We start from the raw sequence: 17,523 nt of genomic DNA on the forward strand, positions 1-17,523 counted from the left end.
ACAAAAGGTATTGAGAGGTAGAGAATGTAAGAGAGAGGAGGGAGAGAGGTTTATCACAAAAGGTATTGAGAGAAAGAGAATGTAAGAGAGAGGAGAGAGGTTTATCACAAAAGGTATTGAGAGGTAGAGAATGGAAGAGAGAGGGAGAGAGGTATATCACAAAAGGTATTGAGAGAAAGAGAATGTAAGAGAGAGGGAGAGAGGTATATCATAAAAGGTATTGAGAGAAAGAGAATGTAAGAGAGAGGGAGAGAGGTATATCACAAAAGGTATTGAGAGGTAGAGAATGTAAGAGAGAGGGAGAGAGGTTTATCACAAAAGGTATTGAGAGGTAGAGAATGTAAGAGAGAGAGAGAGAGAGGTATATCACAAAAGGTATTGAGAGGTAGAGAATGTAAGAGAGAGGGAGAGAGGTTTATCACAAAAGGTATTGAGAGGTTGAGAATGTAAGAGAGAGGGAGAGAGGTTTATCACAAAAGGTATTGAGAGGTAGAGAATGTAAGAGAGAGGGAGAGAGGTTTATCACAAAAGGTATTGAGAGGTAGAGAATGGAAGAGAGAGGGAGAGAGGTATATCACAAAAGGTATTGAGAGGTTGAGAATGTAAGAGAGAGGGGGAGAGGTATATCACAAAAGGTATTGAGAGGTAGAGAATGTAACAGAGAGAGAGAGGTTTATCACAAAAGGTATTGAGAGGTAGAGAATGTAAGAGAGAGAGAGAGAGGTATATCACAAAAGGTATTGAGAGAAAGAGAATGTAAGAGAGAGAGAGCGAGAGGTTTATCACAAAAGGTATTGAGAGGTTGAGAATGTAAGAGAGAGGGAGAGAGGTATTTCACAAAAGGTATTGAGAGGTAGAGAATGTAAGAGAGAGGGAGAGAGGTTTATCACAAAAGGTATTGAGAGAAAGAGAATGTAAGAGAGAGGGAGAGAGGTTTATCACAAAAGGTATTGAGAGGTAGAGAATGGAAGAGAGAGGGAGAGAGGTATATCACAAAAGGTATTGAGAGAAAGAGAATGTAAGAGAGAGGGAGAGAGGTATATCACAAAAGGTATTGAGAGAAAGAGAATGTAAGAGAGAGGGAGAGAGGTATATCACAAAAGGTATTGAGAGGTAGAGAATGTAAGAGAGAGGGAGAGAGGTTTATCACAAAAGGTATTGAGAGGTTGAGAATGTAAGAGAGAGGGGGAGAGGTATATCACAAAAGGTATTGAGAGGTAGAGAATGTAACAGAGAGAGAGAGGTTTATCACAAAAGGTATTGAGAGGTAGAGAATGTAAGAGAGAGGGAGAGAGGTATATCACAAAAGGTATTGAGAGGTAGAGAATGGAAGAGAGAGGGAGAGAGGTATATCACAAAAGGTATTGAGAGGTAGAGAATGGAAGAGAGAGGGAGAGAGGTATATCACAAAAGGTATTGAGAGGTTGAGAATGTAAGAGAGAGGGGGGAGAGGTATATCACAAAAGGTATTGAGAGGTAGAGAATGTAACAGAGAGAGAGAGGTTATCACAAAAGGTATTGAGAGGTAGAGAATGTAAGAGAGAGAGAGAGAGGTATATCACAAAAGGTATTGAGAGAAAGAGAATGTAAGAGAGAGAGAGCGAGAGGTTTATCACAAAAGGTATTGAGAGGTTGAGAATGTAAGAGAGAGGGAGAGAGGTATTTCACAAAAGGTATTGAGAGGTAGAGAATGTAAGAGAGAGGGAGAGAGGTTTATCACAAAAGGTATTGAGAGAAAGAGAATGTAAGAGAGAGGGAGAGAGGTTTATCACAAAAGGTATTGAGAGGTAGAGAATGGAAGAGAGAGGGAGAGAGGTATATCACAAAAGGTATTGAGAGAAAGAGAATGTAAGAGAGAGGGAGAGAGGTATATCACAAAAGGTATTGAGAGAAAGAGAATGTAAGAGAGAGGGAGAGAGGTATATCACAAAAGGTATTGAGAGGTAGAGAATGTAAGAGAGAGGGAGAGAGGTTTATCACAAAAGGTATTGAGAGGTAGAGAATGTAAGAGAGAGAGAGAGAGAGGTATATCACAAAAGGTATTGAGAGGTAGAGAATGTAAGAGAGAGGGAGAGAGGTTTATCACAAAAGGTATTGAGAGGTTGAGAATGTAAGGGAGAGGGAGAGAGGTTTATCACAAAAGGTATTGAGAGGTAGAGAATGTAAGAGAGAGGGAGAGAGGTTTATCACAAAAGGTATTGAGAGGTTGAGAATGTAAGAGAGAGAGAGAGGTATATCACAAAAGGTATTGAGAGGTAGAGAATGTAAGAGAGAGAGAGAGAGGTATATCACAAAAGGTATTGAGAGGTAGAGAATGTAAGAGAGAGGGAGAGAGGTATATCACAAAAGGTATTGAGAGGTTGAGAATGTAAGAGAGAGGGAGAGAGGTATATCACAAAAGGTATTGAGAGGTAGAGAATGTAAGAGAGAGGGAGAGAGGTATATCACAAAAGGTATTGAGAGGTTGAGAATGTAAGAGAGAGGGGGAGAGGTAAATCACAAAAGGTATTGAGAGGTAGAGAATGTAAGAGAGAGGGAGAGAGGTTTATCACAAAAGGTATTGAGAGGTTGAGAATGTAAGAGAGAGAGAGAGGTATATCACAAAAGGTATTGAGAGGTAGAGAATGAAAGAGAGAGGGAGAGAGGTTTATCACAAAAGGTATTGAGAGGTAGAGAATGTAAGAGAGAGAGAGAGGTATATCACAAAAGGTATTGAGAGAAAGAGAATGAAAGAGAGAGGGAGAGAGGTTTATCACAAAAGGTATTGAGAGGTAGAGAATGGAAGAGAGAGGGGGAGAGGTATATCACAAAAGGTATTGAGAGGTAGAGAATGTAAGAGAGAGGGAGAGAGGTATATCACAAAAGGTATTGAGAGGTTGAGAATGTAAGAGAGAGGGGGAGAGGTATATCACAAAAGGTATTGAGAGGTAGAGAATGAAAGAGAGAGGAAGAGAGGTTTATCACAAAAGGTATTGAGAGGTAGAGAATGAAAGAGAGAGGGGGGAGAGAGGTATATCACAAAAGGTATTGAGAGGTAGAGAATGTAATAGAGAGGAAGAGAGGTATATCACAAAAGGTATTGAGAGGCAGAGAATGTAAGAAAGAGGGGAGAGAGGAATATCACAAAAGGTATTGAGAGGCAGAGAATGTAAGAAAGAGGGAGAGAGGAATATCACAAAAGGTATTGAGAGGTAGAGAATGTAAGAGAGAGGGGGAGAGGTATATCACAAAAGGTATTGAGAGGTAGAGAATGTAACAGAGAGGGAGAGAGGTTTATCACAAAAGGTATTGAGAGGTAGTGAATGGAAGAGAGAGGAAGAGAGGTTTATCACAAAAGTTATTGAGAGGCAGAGAATGTAATAGAGAGAGAGAGAGGTTTATCACAAAAGGTATTGAGAGGTTGAGAATGTAATAGAGAGGGAGAGAGGTATATCACAAAAGGTATTGAGAGGCAGAGAATGTAATAGAGAGAGAGAGAGGTTTATCACAAAAGGTATTCAGAGGTGAGAATGTAATAGAGAGGGAGAGAGGTATATCACAAAAGGTATTGAGAGGCAGAGAATGTAATAGAGAGAGAGAGAGAGGTTTATCACAAAAGGTATTGAGAGGTTGAGAATGTAATAGAGAGGGAGAGAGGTTCATCACAAAAGGTATTGAGAGTTTGAGAATGTAATAGAGAGGGAGAGAGGTATATCACAAAAGGTATTGAGAGGCAGAGAATGTAATAGAGAGAGAGAGAGGTTTATCACAAAAGGTATTGAGAGGTTGAGAATGTAATAGAGAGAGAGAGAGGTATATCACAAAAGGTATTGAGAGGTTGAGAATGTTAGAGAGAGGGAGAGAGGTTTATCACAAAAGGTGTTGAGAGGTTGAGAATGTAAGAGAGAGGGAGAGAGGTATATCACAAAATGTTTTGAGAGGTTGAGAATGTAAGAGAGAGAGGGAGAGAGGTTTATCACAAAAGGTTTTGAGAGGTTGAGAATGTAAGAGAGACGTAGAGAGGTATATTTCTCGGAAGAAAGAATATTTTTGTTTTCAGGGAATAGCTTATCCGATAATTTTAAACATGAAGATGGAGAGTTTGTATTAAGGGTGATATAGGAACATCTGTAGTTTGCAGACACACTCACTTGTAAGTCGTAATTCATAACATATGCAAACAATGATAGAAGGCATTTCCTTGTCATATGTTAAATTATTTAGATTACTTCACCTAAATTTCTCCCTCTTCTCCTATTTCAAGGTTTATATCGTCTGTCTTTTCAATTTCCTGTCTTTTTCTATTTCCTCGTTTACTTTTGTTTGGTAATGTTATTATTACTTTACATATTTGTCCAACCAACTTTCAGGTTACTGTACTTTAATGTAATCTTCAACCTTTTGTAAATTCAATTTGTTTCAGCCTTCGGCTGCTATTTTGAGTGTATATGCTTTTTTCAATTCAATAAACTAGTTAAAAACGAAACAAATTAACTCACATACAAATTCTCCTTAAAATTCGCATGAGAGAATACAAAAGGTCTTTCACATTCAAGTCTATTGAAAACATCCCACTGTTCGTATTTAAAGAAAATATGAGACTTTCTAATCATGCTTCTATGGGTTAAATAAGCCTGCGCTCCCTACAAGAATCACCTTGTGGTCAACTAAGACACGCTAGTTTTGGAATAGATCCCCATTCACTCATTAATTCATTTTTATTTACATATTAATTATGACAGGGTACCTATTGATCGCATGTATAAATTGGATGCTCTGTATCAAGTAAAAGCAAAATTGCCGAGATATGAATTATCTACAGCTTCTTGTTCTAAAATCGTTGGTCTCTATGGAGCATTTATCTTGTTTTTCTTCCTCATTCTGTCCGTGTTGGGGTCCCCGCGTGAAGGGAACTTCAGTCCCCAAAGCGCTCCCGGGCACCCAAAAGTTTGTGTGTGTGTTTGTGTATGTGCGTGTGTGTGCGCGTGCGCGTATGTGTGTGTGTGTGTGTGAGTGAGAGAGAAGAGAGGAGACAAAGAGGGGGGGAGAGGGGAGAATTTCATGTCGAATGAGGTACTATATATCTTTCATTTACATTGCCACCCCACCCTTTCTCTCGCTCCATCTTTCTCCTTCATTTTCTTACACATCGAAATTGCAAAGATTCTCAAGAAATCTTCTCAATGGCAATTTCTATATCCTACGCTACTGCCTACATAAATCATTTTCAGATAACGGAATATAACATTGCCATGTCCGCACATTTCAATGGGTTTCGCACAAGACTTTTTGCCTCATTTGACTTCAATATGAAATACTATAATATTAAAAAAGAGATATTATATCCCCTTTTTGAGAATCGGCGGGCGGATGCGGATATAGACAAAGTAATAGCTGCTTCTTGCGGGTCAAGGTTAAAATATAGCTCTTCGGTTGATCTCGAGACTGTACTATGTACCCATTAAAGTTTCGAGATGCAATAGTTTTGATCCTTGTCCGTAAAAAAAGACTATATTGTATAATGGTTCATTGCTGATATCATCGACAAAAAAGGGCAAGTATCGTTTAGGAATGAAGTGAACTATTGGCAGGCAAGATGGTAACAGCTACGTCCTTTCATGACCATGTCCGGAAAGTTTATCACGAAATTAGAAATTGAGAGGTAGGGAATGTAAGAGAGAAGGAGATAGTTATTTTTCTCGGAAGAAATAAGACTGTTTGTTTTCAGGGAATAGCTTGTTCGAAAAATTGAAGATGAAGAGTCTATAAGGCTAATATAGGAACATCTGTAGTATGCGGGCACACACACTTGTCAGTTTTTATTCATAAGAGAGCTAGGGTCTGATCTAGCACTATACACCGAGACCACAGTCCATACTCAGATCATTCCCCCCCCCCCCCCATCCCTTTATTTGCTCTTTACAATCCTATCCAAGGATTTCCCAGTCTGTAAACTACTTTCCCATCTGCAAACAATGATAGCCAGGCATTTCCTTGTCATAAAAATCTCAATTTTAAATATTCTGTGTTAAATTATTTTGATTACTTCACCTAATGTCTCTCTCTTCTTCTAGTTCAAGCTTTATCTAGTCTGACTTTTTCATTTTCCTGTCTTTTTCGAAGACACTTTCAGGCTTCACTCAATACATAGTAATGATTGTAATATAGTGTAAAATATAGTGTCTGTGTTTATAGACTACAGCATAGGAAGGAAACAGATATAGGGACGGTTTACGTGTTAAGAGAACTACATTATTGCAGCCCTAGAGACGATGAAAGGTGAAAGGTCAATGAATTTTTCATTTCGCTTCCTCAAAGAATCGGAAAGTGAACCGGAACCTCAGAGAAGATCCATAAAAATGGCATCCTGAAATGAACACACATAAATAAACGTAATACGTTGATAAGCACGATGCCATCCTGTAGGTCTCACGAACAAAAGATATAATCTCACATTTTAACTTGAAGCAGTCAAACCAGTTGGCCACGATGGAAGGAAAGCGATTTGAAGACATTGTCCGACGATTGATCTTTATTCAGCTATTCCTTACATCAGTTTGCGGTAAGAAGTTTTTTCTGGTTTTTTTAATCTGTTTTAAAATGGTAAATTATCATGCAACACTTTCAGGGTGTGCACATGAGATCATCAGACTTTGTATTAACATATTGGCTGAACAAGCTATTAACAAAAAACCTATCCAAGTATCTCATTAATTTCAATTATCATGTGGCCCAGAAGGAAAAACCAGTTACCACCAGTTGAAATTTCCAACTGGTTCCAGTTAACTTCAACTGGAACCAGTTAGATTCAACTGGTTCCAGTTGATTCTAACTGGTCCATGATGCACATCAAGCGGATATTTGGTGTGACTGCATTTCATTTAACTGGAACCAGTCCTTATAATGACCAGTTACACCAGTTGATAACTGGTCTGTTTGTATACTTCTAGTTGCACCAGTTGATAACTTGTCGGTGGGCATATTTCCAGTTGCACCAGTTGATAACTGGTCTGTGGGCATATTTCCAGCTGCACCAGTTAATAACGGGTCTGTTGCACCAGTTGATAACTAGTCTGTTAATTCCAACTGGACCAGTTAGAACTTGACCAGTTGAATTCCAACTGGACCAGTTAGAATTTGACCAGTTGAATTCCAACTGGACCAGTTAGAATTTGACCAGTTGAATTCCAACTGGACCAGTTAGAATTTGACCAGTTGAATTCCAACTGGACCAGTTAAAAATCTGGCCAGTTGAATTCCAACTGGACCAGTAAGAATTTGACCAGTTGAATTCCAACTGGACCAGTTAGAATTCAACTGGTCAAATTCTAACTGGTCCGTGTGCATAAAACCAGTTGACACCAGCTAATTTGCATGATGGATATGGGGTGCGTGCACATCTATGTTTCAATACAATTTATCTGAATTTACAGCATATTCCTTAATTGCTGATGATTTAGTTATGTGCAATTCATTTTAAAAAATACTACAAATACAAATTTGCCAATTATTAGGACATTTCATTACTTCGTTTAAATAACATTTAATTAAACATGAATTAGGAAAACATTAACTATGAACTAAAATAGATTCGATAAAATACAAGTATATTCAAAATAGTAAAATAACAAGTCTACTTATTACCAATGCCTTTACATTGGAAATTGCAGACGATCTAGTTATACTAGGTTGTTGCCAATTGGCAAAATTAATTAGTACAAGTGCTACTTATGCCTTTAATTACTAATTGAGTTTTCAATTGGAATTTGAATGGTCCAGTTAGACCAGTTAAATCCAACTGGTAACCCTGGAAATTGAAATGGACCAGTTAGAATTTGACCAGTTGAATTCCAACTGGACCAGTTAGAATCTGACCAGTTGAATTCTAACTGGTCCAGTTAGAATTCAACTGGTCTGGTTCAACTGGCCCATTTCGATTTCCAGGGTTACCAGTTGACTTTAACTGGTTTAACTGGACCAGTTGCAACTGGTTTTTCCTTCTGGGGGGAAGAAAGCACTCAGGGCCCCGTTTCACAAAACTTGTCATCGACAGTTTTTGTTATAAGCTACTGAAATAATTGCTTCTGAATGGTTATCAGTATATTTGACACTGATTTTTGTCATTTGTCATTGGATAAAGGCTTTGTGAAACGGGTCCCAGAAGAAGGTGATTTGGATTATGGCATCTGCCTTTACTAGACCATGGGACTTCTCTCTACGATGGTTACTAATATATCATAGTACTTAAGTTTAGATACGCATTTTGAAATGCATTATCACTCAAATCAACACATCTTTAACATATAAATGTACATAGAGAAAAGCAGATTAATCATACATTTCATATGACGAATGTTCTTGATGTACTTGAGGACGGAGATTTTGTGTGTGTGCGTGTGTGTGCGTGTGTGTATGCGCGTGTGCGTGTGTGCCTTACAAGTGTATGTGATCCAAAAGTGACCTATTTTTTCTCAAAAGTATAGGTTTAGGTTGAGGGTTGCAGTTGGGTTCATGTTAGGTTTAGGGTCATGGACTTATGGTATAATGTATAGCGTTGGGTCCAGAGATGAATTCAAGAATTAAAGATAAACTTTAGTACTGGTAATGCGATTGCATTGTGAAAGAAAAGGTGTGGAAAGGATCAGAAACAGTTGATCATGTAGCATGTAAGTATTGCTGTGCACTGCAAGGTTCTGGAGTCATCAAAATCATAATAAATTTGACCGAGTCTTGGTAAAGTAACAAGCACTCACATAGAAAGCTATATATGGGACAACACACATGATGTCGGGGCTAGTACTACCTTGATTTCCTTGTCTTTCTATGCTCATTACTCAGCCAGTATACATTTTCTTCCAAAATTGTTTGGCACATGTCATTTATTTGTAATCTTGAACATTCAGTGTAAGTTTCGTTTGATTCTGTGAGAATTTTTTTTTTTTTTTACCAGTACTGGAGCTTATCTTTAAGACAGCTTAGGAAACTACCGCGGAGCAAATGTTTTATTTTGTTATTGATTTATTTACTAATCTATATCTTGTCGGATGGAGCACCCTTGTTATCAACAGTGCTATTTTTCATATGGGTCCACTAGAGCATGTATGTTGCAACCGATCCGAAGCGTCAGGAAATAGGTTAAAAACAACCTTCCTTTTTTGTACACTGTTATTGGTCATGACCATACCATTAGATATTAAAAAGGAAAAGAATTGTTGCATAAACAGAGCCTGACCCGGATACCGGAACTGCGGGAATACAACCTTCTAGTACTCTGTTCAAACTATTAATTGTTTTATAAGAAACTTGTATAAAGAACGTCGCATAAAAGAATGATGATAACGTTAGAGTCATGTAGACACTAGAATAAAAACATTAACAAACAAAAACATGTTTGAAAAGTGAATTGACAACTGGCCAATCATAGGTGCGCGCTCATAAAAAGCCCCGCCCATTTATACACTTGTTCGTACTTAATCCGTCATCGGATTTTGTTTCGAAACGATGCTCAAACATACGTTAACACCGTTTTGATATCCGACGTTTCCTTAGACGACGTTCAGACTTGAAGAATAGTAATTGTTTATCGTAAAGCTTACGATTCTTGTAGGCCTTTATAAACAAGGTGAAATCTGGTTGTCTAAAACTGGGGAGGGAGAGGGGTAATCTTTGTTATTTACTCACTATACTATGTGATATAAAAATCCTAGCACGGATACGAATTAATGTATGAACACGCCATGACATCGAAACTGGTAATCCGAACTTCCTCAACGTGCATGGCCCTATATCTTCTCTGAAGGAATTAAGTTTGTTAATAAATGTGTCTATTTTATATCCTTCCTAGTTGGCTCATCGCCATGCATGCCTAAGACCGACCGTCTCGGGCGCTACACGGTCATAGGCGGTGGCGGTAACCTCTGGTCGATGGGTGTTCCGAGTGGGTCTAGGATTCAAGTCTCAGTAAGATGCGATGCGGGTGCTATCGCACAACAATCTGTGACGTCACAATGCTTAAATGGAACATGGATTTCCCCCTGGCCTCGATGTGGTAAACATTTTTTTTTTTTTTTTTTTTTTTAACTGTGTAATTCCATGACTTATATCGAATTTTTAGTTGACGGAGTGTGGAGGGGTGCAGGGTAGGGCGATGCTTAATCAGGTAATAGAGTCTTTTTTTTCCCCCTTAGATTTCGAGAGCATTTCAAAGGAAAATTACAGTGAATTTAATTAATGTTTCCATCTAAATCTAATTGATTTATGAAAATGATATCTTACAAAGTTTTCTCACCTATTATTTCTAACTCTCGGCTTTAAGGAGAGGATTTTGAAACATTTTCACCCAACACAAGGATAAAAACATATCCCCTCAGCTGAACTGCGAGTATATCTTTCATAAAATATTGCAAAGAATAACATTTACTTGCATTCCTCAAACTTCTAACAACAACGAAAAGAAAGAAAAAGAATTTAGAGCAAAAGTTTACGGCCCTTCGACTAATCTTTATATTTTGGGTATTTTGTGGCGTTTTGCTTCAGAGAAACCTTGTCCAGTACCGATCAACAGAGGAGAGGTTCACCAGTTTGTGAATGGAGATGTGACGAGGCCAATAACTAGGTACTATACCCCTTTCACCTTACCTGATGGCACCCAGCTAGTTGCTAGATGTAGAGACCCTGGCAAGTTTAGATTGAATGGCGATCAAAGACGAACTTGTGAAGGAGGACAGTGGACCGGGGTAGAACCAGAATGCCGTGAGTATGAAAGCGCTTCATCAACCAGAGAATTTAAGCAAATAAGGAAAGGCTAGAAGGTTTCTTTGGTTTCAGCAAGGCATAATATTCCACAAACAACGTCCGTTCATCTTTCTTTAGGCCTGACTCTTAATATTTTATTAAACATGTGTCTTTCTTCTATGAAGACATTGCTATAAAATAATTCAAGCCTTCTTAGAAAATAAAAAGGGTCTCATCTATATGGTTTTACCCAGCATGCAATAGTCCAGCTTCCGGTTCTTCTACTCTTTGCGCGTCAGCGACTGGCGAAGTCTTGGACCTGACGCATCATACGAGAATGACACCCTACACAAGATGCATGTAAAATTTGAAGTGGAAAATTTGCTTTAATTTATGATGGACTGATTAGCATGACGCCTCGTGTGTGTAACGGGTATTATGCAAGACAAGCAAGAAGAAGAGGAAATTGGGTGAGAAAATGCGAGAAAGAGAGAGAAAGAGAGGAGAAAGAAAAACATGAAGGAGAGAGCAAGAAAGAAAGAGAGAGAGAGACAGACAGACAGACAGAAAGAGAGTAATATAGTTTATGGAGAGGGGAAGAGGGGGAGAGAGAGAAAGGTGGGCTGTGTGAGGGAAAAAGAGAGGTATAGAGACTAATAATTGAATGTTTATGTGTGAGAAAAAGAAAGAAAGAGAGAGAGAGAGAGAGAGAGGGGGGGGGGGGAAGGGAGAGAGTGGGAGAGTGAAAGAGAACGTTCGGAGTTAGTGTGGTGTCTAAGTTTTTCCTTTTAAACGTGATTTAAGGTCTAGGGTCGGATCTAACAAGAGGATCTAACTAAATAATTACGGACCATTTTAATCACTGTTTCCCTATGGCGGTGGGCCTATGCTTATTTATGTTGCAAATGAATAAGAATGTATGAATTGCTCAGTTAATAATCAATGATTCGATGTTGTTTCTTCATAGAACCTGTACAAACAAAAGTCTTATTCCACGGCGCATCGCGTGAGGTAGCCAGTAATGGGACAGTCGTGGTGTACGTGTATCGTGGAAGTCCCAGGCATCTTAATGTACTCTGCAGACTGACAAGTCTAAGCTTAAGACCTCCTCGACTGACAACTCCTCTTGTGAATGACAGAGACTTACCGGTAAATTCATTTCCTATATTAGCGCTTTCAGGGTTAGCAACATTGTTAACATTGGGAATGAAAATGAGACAACGAAACACCACCATAAATGACTTCAGGAAAGTATACAAAGGCTACAGACAGCTTGACCGACATCATACAAGACCTATATTCTCGGTCTTGTGGGCTGTTGGTCTATTGCATACCCGGCCACCCACTCAGTGTTATTTAGGGTACGCGTATGCTTGTTCCCTCTTTTTGAAAGCACCCCCTATCTGAGGACTGCCAATATTTCCGATCCCCCCTTTCACGGGCTTTTCCTGCTTTGGAGACCCTCCTAAATCCAGAAAAATGCTCAATGTACCCCCCTAAATTCAGTATAATTTCTCAGGAGTCCAAAGAGATTAGAGAAAAAAGACAAAACACCCCTTTTTAAAGAAATCTCCGGGTGAAAAGTCAAATACACCCCTTTTTTTACAATTCTCGGGCCGGACTTTGTCGCACGAAAAGTCCCCCTTTACCGGACATTTTGGTAAAACGCATGCGGTCCCTTCGTTCTCAGAGTGGGGGGGGGGGGGGGGGGGGGGGGGGGGGGGGGGGGGGGGGGGGGGCGGGATTGCATATAGCAAAGTTTAAACAGAGAGGGAATTAAAAGAAAAGGGAAATACATTCTGACCATTCGTGATGGTCGATTCGGCGCTTTAATTCGTGAGACTTGTGTATATTTCGGAATGTTTTGCAAAAATGTAAGTTGGTCATCTCTCTCCATTATCTTTCAGCATTCGCACTGGTTGTATACTCATAAAAAAAGGCTGAGTCCGATTTCTACTGATTTCTCTGGCATGTATACATGCAGTGGGTCGTCATCATTTCACAGCGTACATGTGCTGTTTAAAGGTATACTAACCTTTTTTTTTTTTTTTTTTTTTTTTTTTTTTTTTTTTTTTTTTTTTCTTTTTTTTTCTTCTTTTTTTTTTTTTTTCTTTTTTTCTTTTTCTTTTTTTTCCCGCGATCTTTATTTGATTCCATTAAATATAAATTATATTCTACTTTAAAATATGAATTGTAAACAAATATTATATATAAATTGAAAAAAGGTAAGTTTAATTTTAAAGATAAAGACCAGTTATGGTCATGCGATTGCATTGTGAAAGAAACGTTGTGGAATCGATCAGAAAAGGTTAATCATCTAGCATATAAGTATTGGTGTGTACTGCAAGGTTCTGGAAATTTTTCCCAGTCTTCGTAAAGTTACAAGCACTGTACACAGAAAGATGTATATGGGACTTTACGCACACGTAAGCGACACGTGCGTTTATCTCTCACACACCAATAGATAAACAAAATTACCAAATATATCAATTAGTAGGCGGTTTCCCGGCAAAATTGTCATCATCATGTATTAGTCAAAACATATTCTTTCACAAGATTGGTAATAAGAACTTCCATTTAATTTTTTGAAATTGGGGCGTTTCCAATACTGGTCTTGACCTTTAAGCACCGATGTTTTAGTAAATTAATACATAATAACATGCAATAACAATAATAATAACATTCAATAATTAGAGCAAGTAAAACAAAACAAAAAATATATATTTTAATACATTATCTGAGGGTTTTAAAAACAAAATACAAAATGAAAATTATGCATGTGGGCGCGCTGTCACACACACACGCACACATACCCACACACAATGAAAACTACGGCAGAAATGCTGGTGACGCACATGTATATGTACATGGGGCAGATGTGTATTGACACGGGTAGGGGCACGTTAGTCTGCACAGACTCCATCTCACGTTTTGAAACAATGTCATAAACATGAAGAAGAATAGAGCTTCGAATAAAATGATGACTGTGTCCATGGTGGAATGTTATCATAGTTATATCTTGTTCATAAAAGTTAACGAATGCAGTATTGATAATAATATCTGAAATTATCAATAATAAAACAAAATTTAATTACATCACCTTATTGGAGCCTTTAATTTAAAGGCTGAAACGATCCTCAAGAGACGTCTATTAAGTTAAATAAAGTCCCTCACTTCACCGTATTGCTGTATTCTTTTTTTAAATGTATTAATTTTCATGTTGACAAAGCTGAGTGAGCTATTTGGCCATTCACTTTTATATTCTTGATTTTATAATTACGGCCTTTTCAATTTTAATGTATTTTGTTATGATTTAGAAGAAAAAAAAAAACATACCACACCGTGTTAAATGTTAACAAATTGAAATATTTCAATACATTAACTAAGATTTTTAAAATAAGATACAGAATAAAATCTATCATATAGTTAAAATTGAGTAAATGATTTTGTTCTCTTGACCGTGATATAGCTGCTGAATGTGACGTCCCTGCGGCTCCAGAGCACGGGAGGTTACTAGATGGTTCCAGACAGCAGCCCGGAGATATCTTTCCATCTGGAACTTCGGTTTCATTCGAATGTGCAGAAGATTACCGCCTGGTGGGATCTAGGAGCATCACATGTGAAAAGGGTCAATGGTCGGATGATCCTCCCGTATGTACAGGTACGATGGAGAGCCTCAAGTCTGCGCACCTAACATTACATTTGAAAGTGAAAATAATCAGATAAAAAATCGAATAAGAACCATTATATATCATTTTCACAAGAAAAGGCGGCGGTGTCATTTGACATTGCATAATCAAAGGTTCTCATTCATTTATGTCTATATTTATGTCTGCGCACTCGATCATCCACTTTACGTGCAGTTAAGCATTTTTTACGAGAAAGATAATATTTCGAAGCTTGAGAATAAAATTATTTTGATGAGACTTTTCTCATAAATTTGTAATAGGTTTTTTTTTCACAAATATGATTCGCTGAACTAGATACGAAGATGTTGCGTTTTTCTCCGTGTTTTCCGTGTTTACAATAATCACGATATGATCAAACAACTAATTAACTTTCTGTTCATCTTTAAAGTGCCAGCCTTTTTAGCAATTCAGAAATATCTCATCAATATCATTCCCAAATAGTTTTTGGTCCGGTTAGCATACTTCCCTGAATAGCACGCAGTTATCATTGGTCAATTTCTCCTTTTGAAATTTATGAGCCGTACTCGAATTCGTCGTATAAAAGTACCCGTTATTATGAATGCTGTTATACGCCGAACCTAGAAATTGAACGTCATTTTTTTTGTTTTGGTAACAACATAGAAATTAATAACGTAATAACAATAAACGTAACTTTAAAAACCTAACACAATATATACCGCCTTACTAACATATCCACATTTAATGCATACAATTTTAAAAAAAGTTGTTCTTGACGACCTGAAAGCTTACCCGAGGCTTGTCCGACATAGCAATACGTAATAAATATACAGATTGGATTACGAGTATTGCATTTCATTCAGTGATGACAGGTTAATGGAATAACTCGTCACTAGGTCCCTATAGGAAAGAAACATCAATACGCGGTGCGATATCCCAGTTTGGAGAGCAGTGGTCTTGTAATCCGGTACGAAACCAAGGCGATGTGCTAGTGAATTTTAATCCTCATTACGAGGTCTTCCCGAGAGGACCTAAAGCCGTCGGTCCTCTGGTTGCTTACTAACAAGCATTTATGCTCTCTTAGCAGTCAGGTAAAATAACTACCACTACACATTTTAATATGTTAGTAAACCGGTTTATTCGAATCTATAACGTTTACATCTTCTCTTGATAGCGAGCAGATGCCCGGAGCTCACCATACCAGACCATGCTATCATGGAGGGTGTCTATGGCTACGGGAGGGACAGTGGAGATGAGAGGATCTTCCACTGTAAAGAGGGTTACGTTCTACGAGGTGATACCAACAACCTGCGATGCTTGGAGAGTGGGGTGTGGTCGGATCCCTTACCCACCTGTGAAGGTATGTCACATGACCCTTTTTAACCAATTGCCAACTGGGGTGTCCTCTTCTAGATTCTCCAACCCTTCCTTGATTGTTGTAGATTATCACCTCTGTTATAGCAGGGACTTGGGAGCAGCTTACTTCTCTTCTTCATGTCCAAAATTTGAGAGATATTTAAACTTTTGAAATCGCAATTAAATTGGGTTTTTTCCTGATAGACCCTGGCTGTTTTGTAATTATAAACACTGGCATAGCCTATATTTAGTAATGCTGGCCTTAATAAATTGGAGGCTAAGAAACATAAACTATTTAGGCTACAATTGTGTTTGTTACATGAACAGGCTGGGATTCATGGTAATCATTGTCCGAAAAGTGCAATCCGTTACGTAAATCATACTAGTTATTGGAATATTTAAATCTAATGTTGGATGTGAATTTTCTATCTTCGTCTTAATTGCGTGCATATTCCTGATTAGCCGTTGTTCATCAAGTGTCACCGTGTGCGAGCGTGCGCTGTGAATCATGGCAGCGATGTGAAGCCACGGGACCAAACACTACAATCTGTGGCTGTATCAATCCAGCATCATGCCTGACATCAGGGCCGACTGTCTGCGGTACAAACGGAGACTATTACCGCAGTGAATGCCATCTCAAGGCCCATGCCTGCTTACATGACCTCCAGCTAGATATCGCAGAGACCCACCATGGATGCATTTATGGTATGGATATTGGTTTTCTTTGAATGAAACGTTTATGTACGCGGTAAAAATATGAAAGAAGTATTCAACTGATCCTTATTAAATAAACACTGACAAGGAAAACAACAAAATACATGAAATTATCAAATGGTTATTATATTATCATGTTTGTCAAATACTGAGGAAAATGTTGTGATAAGGCTCTTGGGAAAATGAAAGAAGTGATAGGGCGAAAGAGAGCAGGAGCTGTTATGATGGACAGAGGAAAGAGCAGAGAAATATTCCGAAGAGAAGGATGAGAAGAAATATTGAGTATTGAAAGTATAGAAGAAAAAAGGTTAATGGAGATTAGGAAGGAAATGAAAAAGTGAAAAGGAGACAAAGAGCGAGAGAAGAGACCAGAGAAGTATAAGAGAAATAAACTCTAAGGGGAAAGAATACGAATATTAGTTCATAATTTCAACTGGAATCTCTCAGTGCATGGTACTTTTGATTGCTATATCCAGAATCTCATCTTCAGCTTGGGAGATGAAGCCTCTCTTCACAATTAAAAAAAAAATCTTCAGGCCGCCATACTTTATTATTAATGAATTTAAGCGATGTACATGTAGCAACAACAAAAATCAGGACCCCCTCGATCCCCCCCCCCCAAAAAAAAAATGTTCAAGGAACTTGCCTGATGTCAATATCTACATTATTTTAGTACGGAAATAAAAACCTCTATTAATTAATCAGTAAAACTATAGATTTTCATCAGGGGTACTAACGGAGGTCTTTACACTTTTCAACAAATGTTAGCCATGTCGTGCCGGAGTGGCAATTTATATGATTTGCTTTCCAAGCAAAGATTGGGAGTTTGGTTTGAGGTATCTATTTCAATATTTTGACATTTGATTTAAAAGTATTGTTCTGCATTCTACTTATTCATTTAAGCCGGACCCTGTACCTATAATCACGTGGAACAAAATAAAAGGTAGACCTCTGACCAGGCGCGTACGCAGGATTTTTTCAAGGGGGGGGTTTTAACATTTATAAATCGGTCCGAAAATTTCGCAACGACTCAGCCAGCCGCTGAATAAGCGGGGGGGGGGGGGGGGGGGGGGGGGGGGGGGGGGGGGGGGGG

At 38.4% G+C, this 17,523-nt stretch overlaps 1 protein-coding gene across 1 annotated transcript; it reads left to right on the plus strand.

The window, feature by feature from the left end:
- Positions 1–6,214: 6,214 nt before the first annotated feature.
- LOC100889814 (locomotion-related protein Hikaru genki) lies at positions 6,215–16,421 on the plus strand (the record flags this gene model as incomplete). Its single annotated transcript, XM_030978415.1, is given in 8 exon segments — positions 6,215–6,541; positions 9,824–10,027; positions 10,516–10,731; positions 11,681–11,862; positions 12,621–12,738; positions 14,183–14,374; positions 15,535–15,720; positions 16,179–16,421. Coding segments are annotated over 8 exon segments (1,414 nt in total), but the record flags the coding sequence as incomplete, so codon positions are not given.
- Positions 16,422–17,523: the final 1,102 nt, after the last annotated feature.

The sequence above is a fragment of the Strongylocentrotus purpuratus genome, unplaced genomic scaffold (genome assembly GCF_000002235.5).
Source record: "Strongylocentrotus purpuratus isolate Spur 01 unplaced genomic scaffold, Spur_5.0 spur5_scaffold_1, whole genome shotgun sequence".
Classification (NCBI taxonomy): Eukaryota; Metazoa; Echinodermata; class Echinoidea; order Camarodonta; family Strongylocentrotidae; genus Strongylocentrotus; species Strongylocentrotus purpuratus.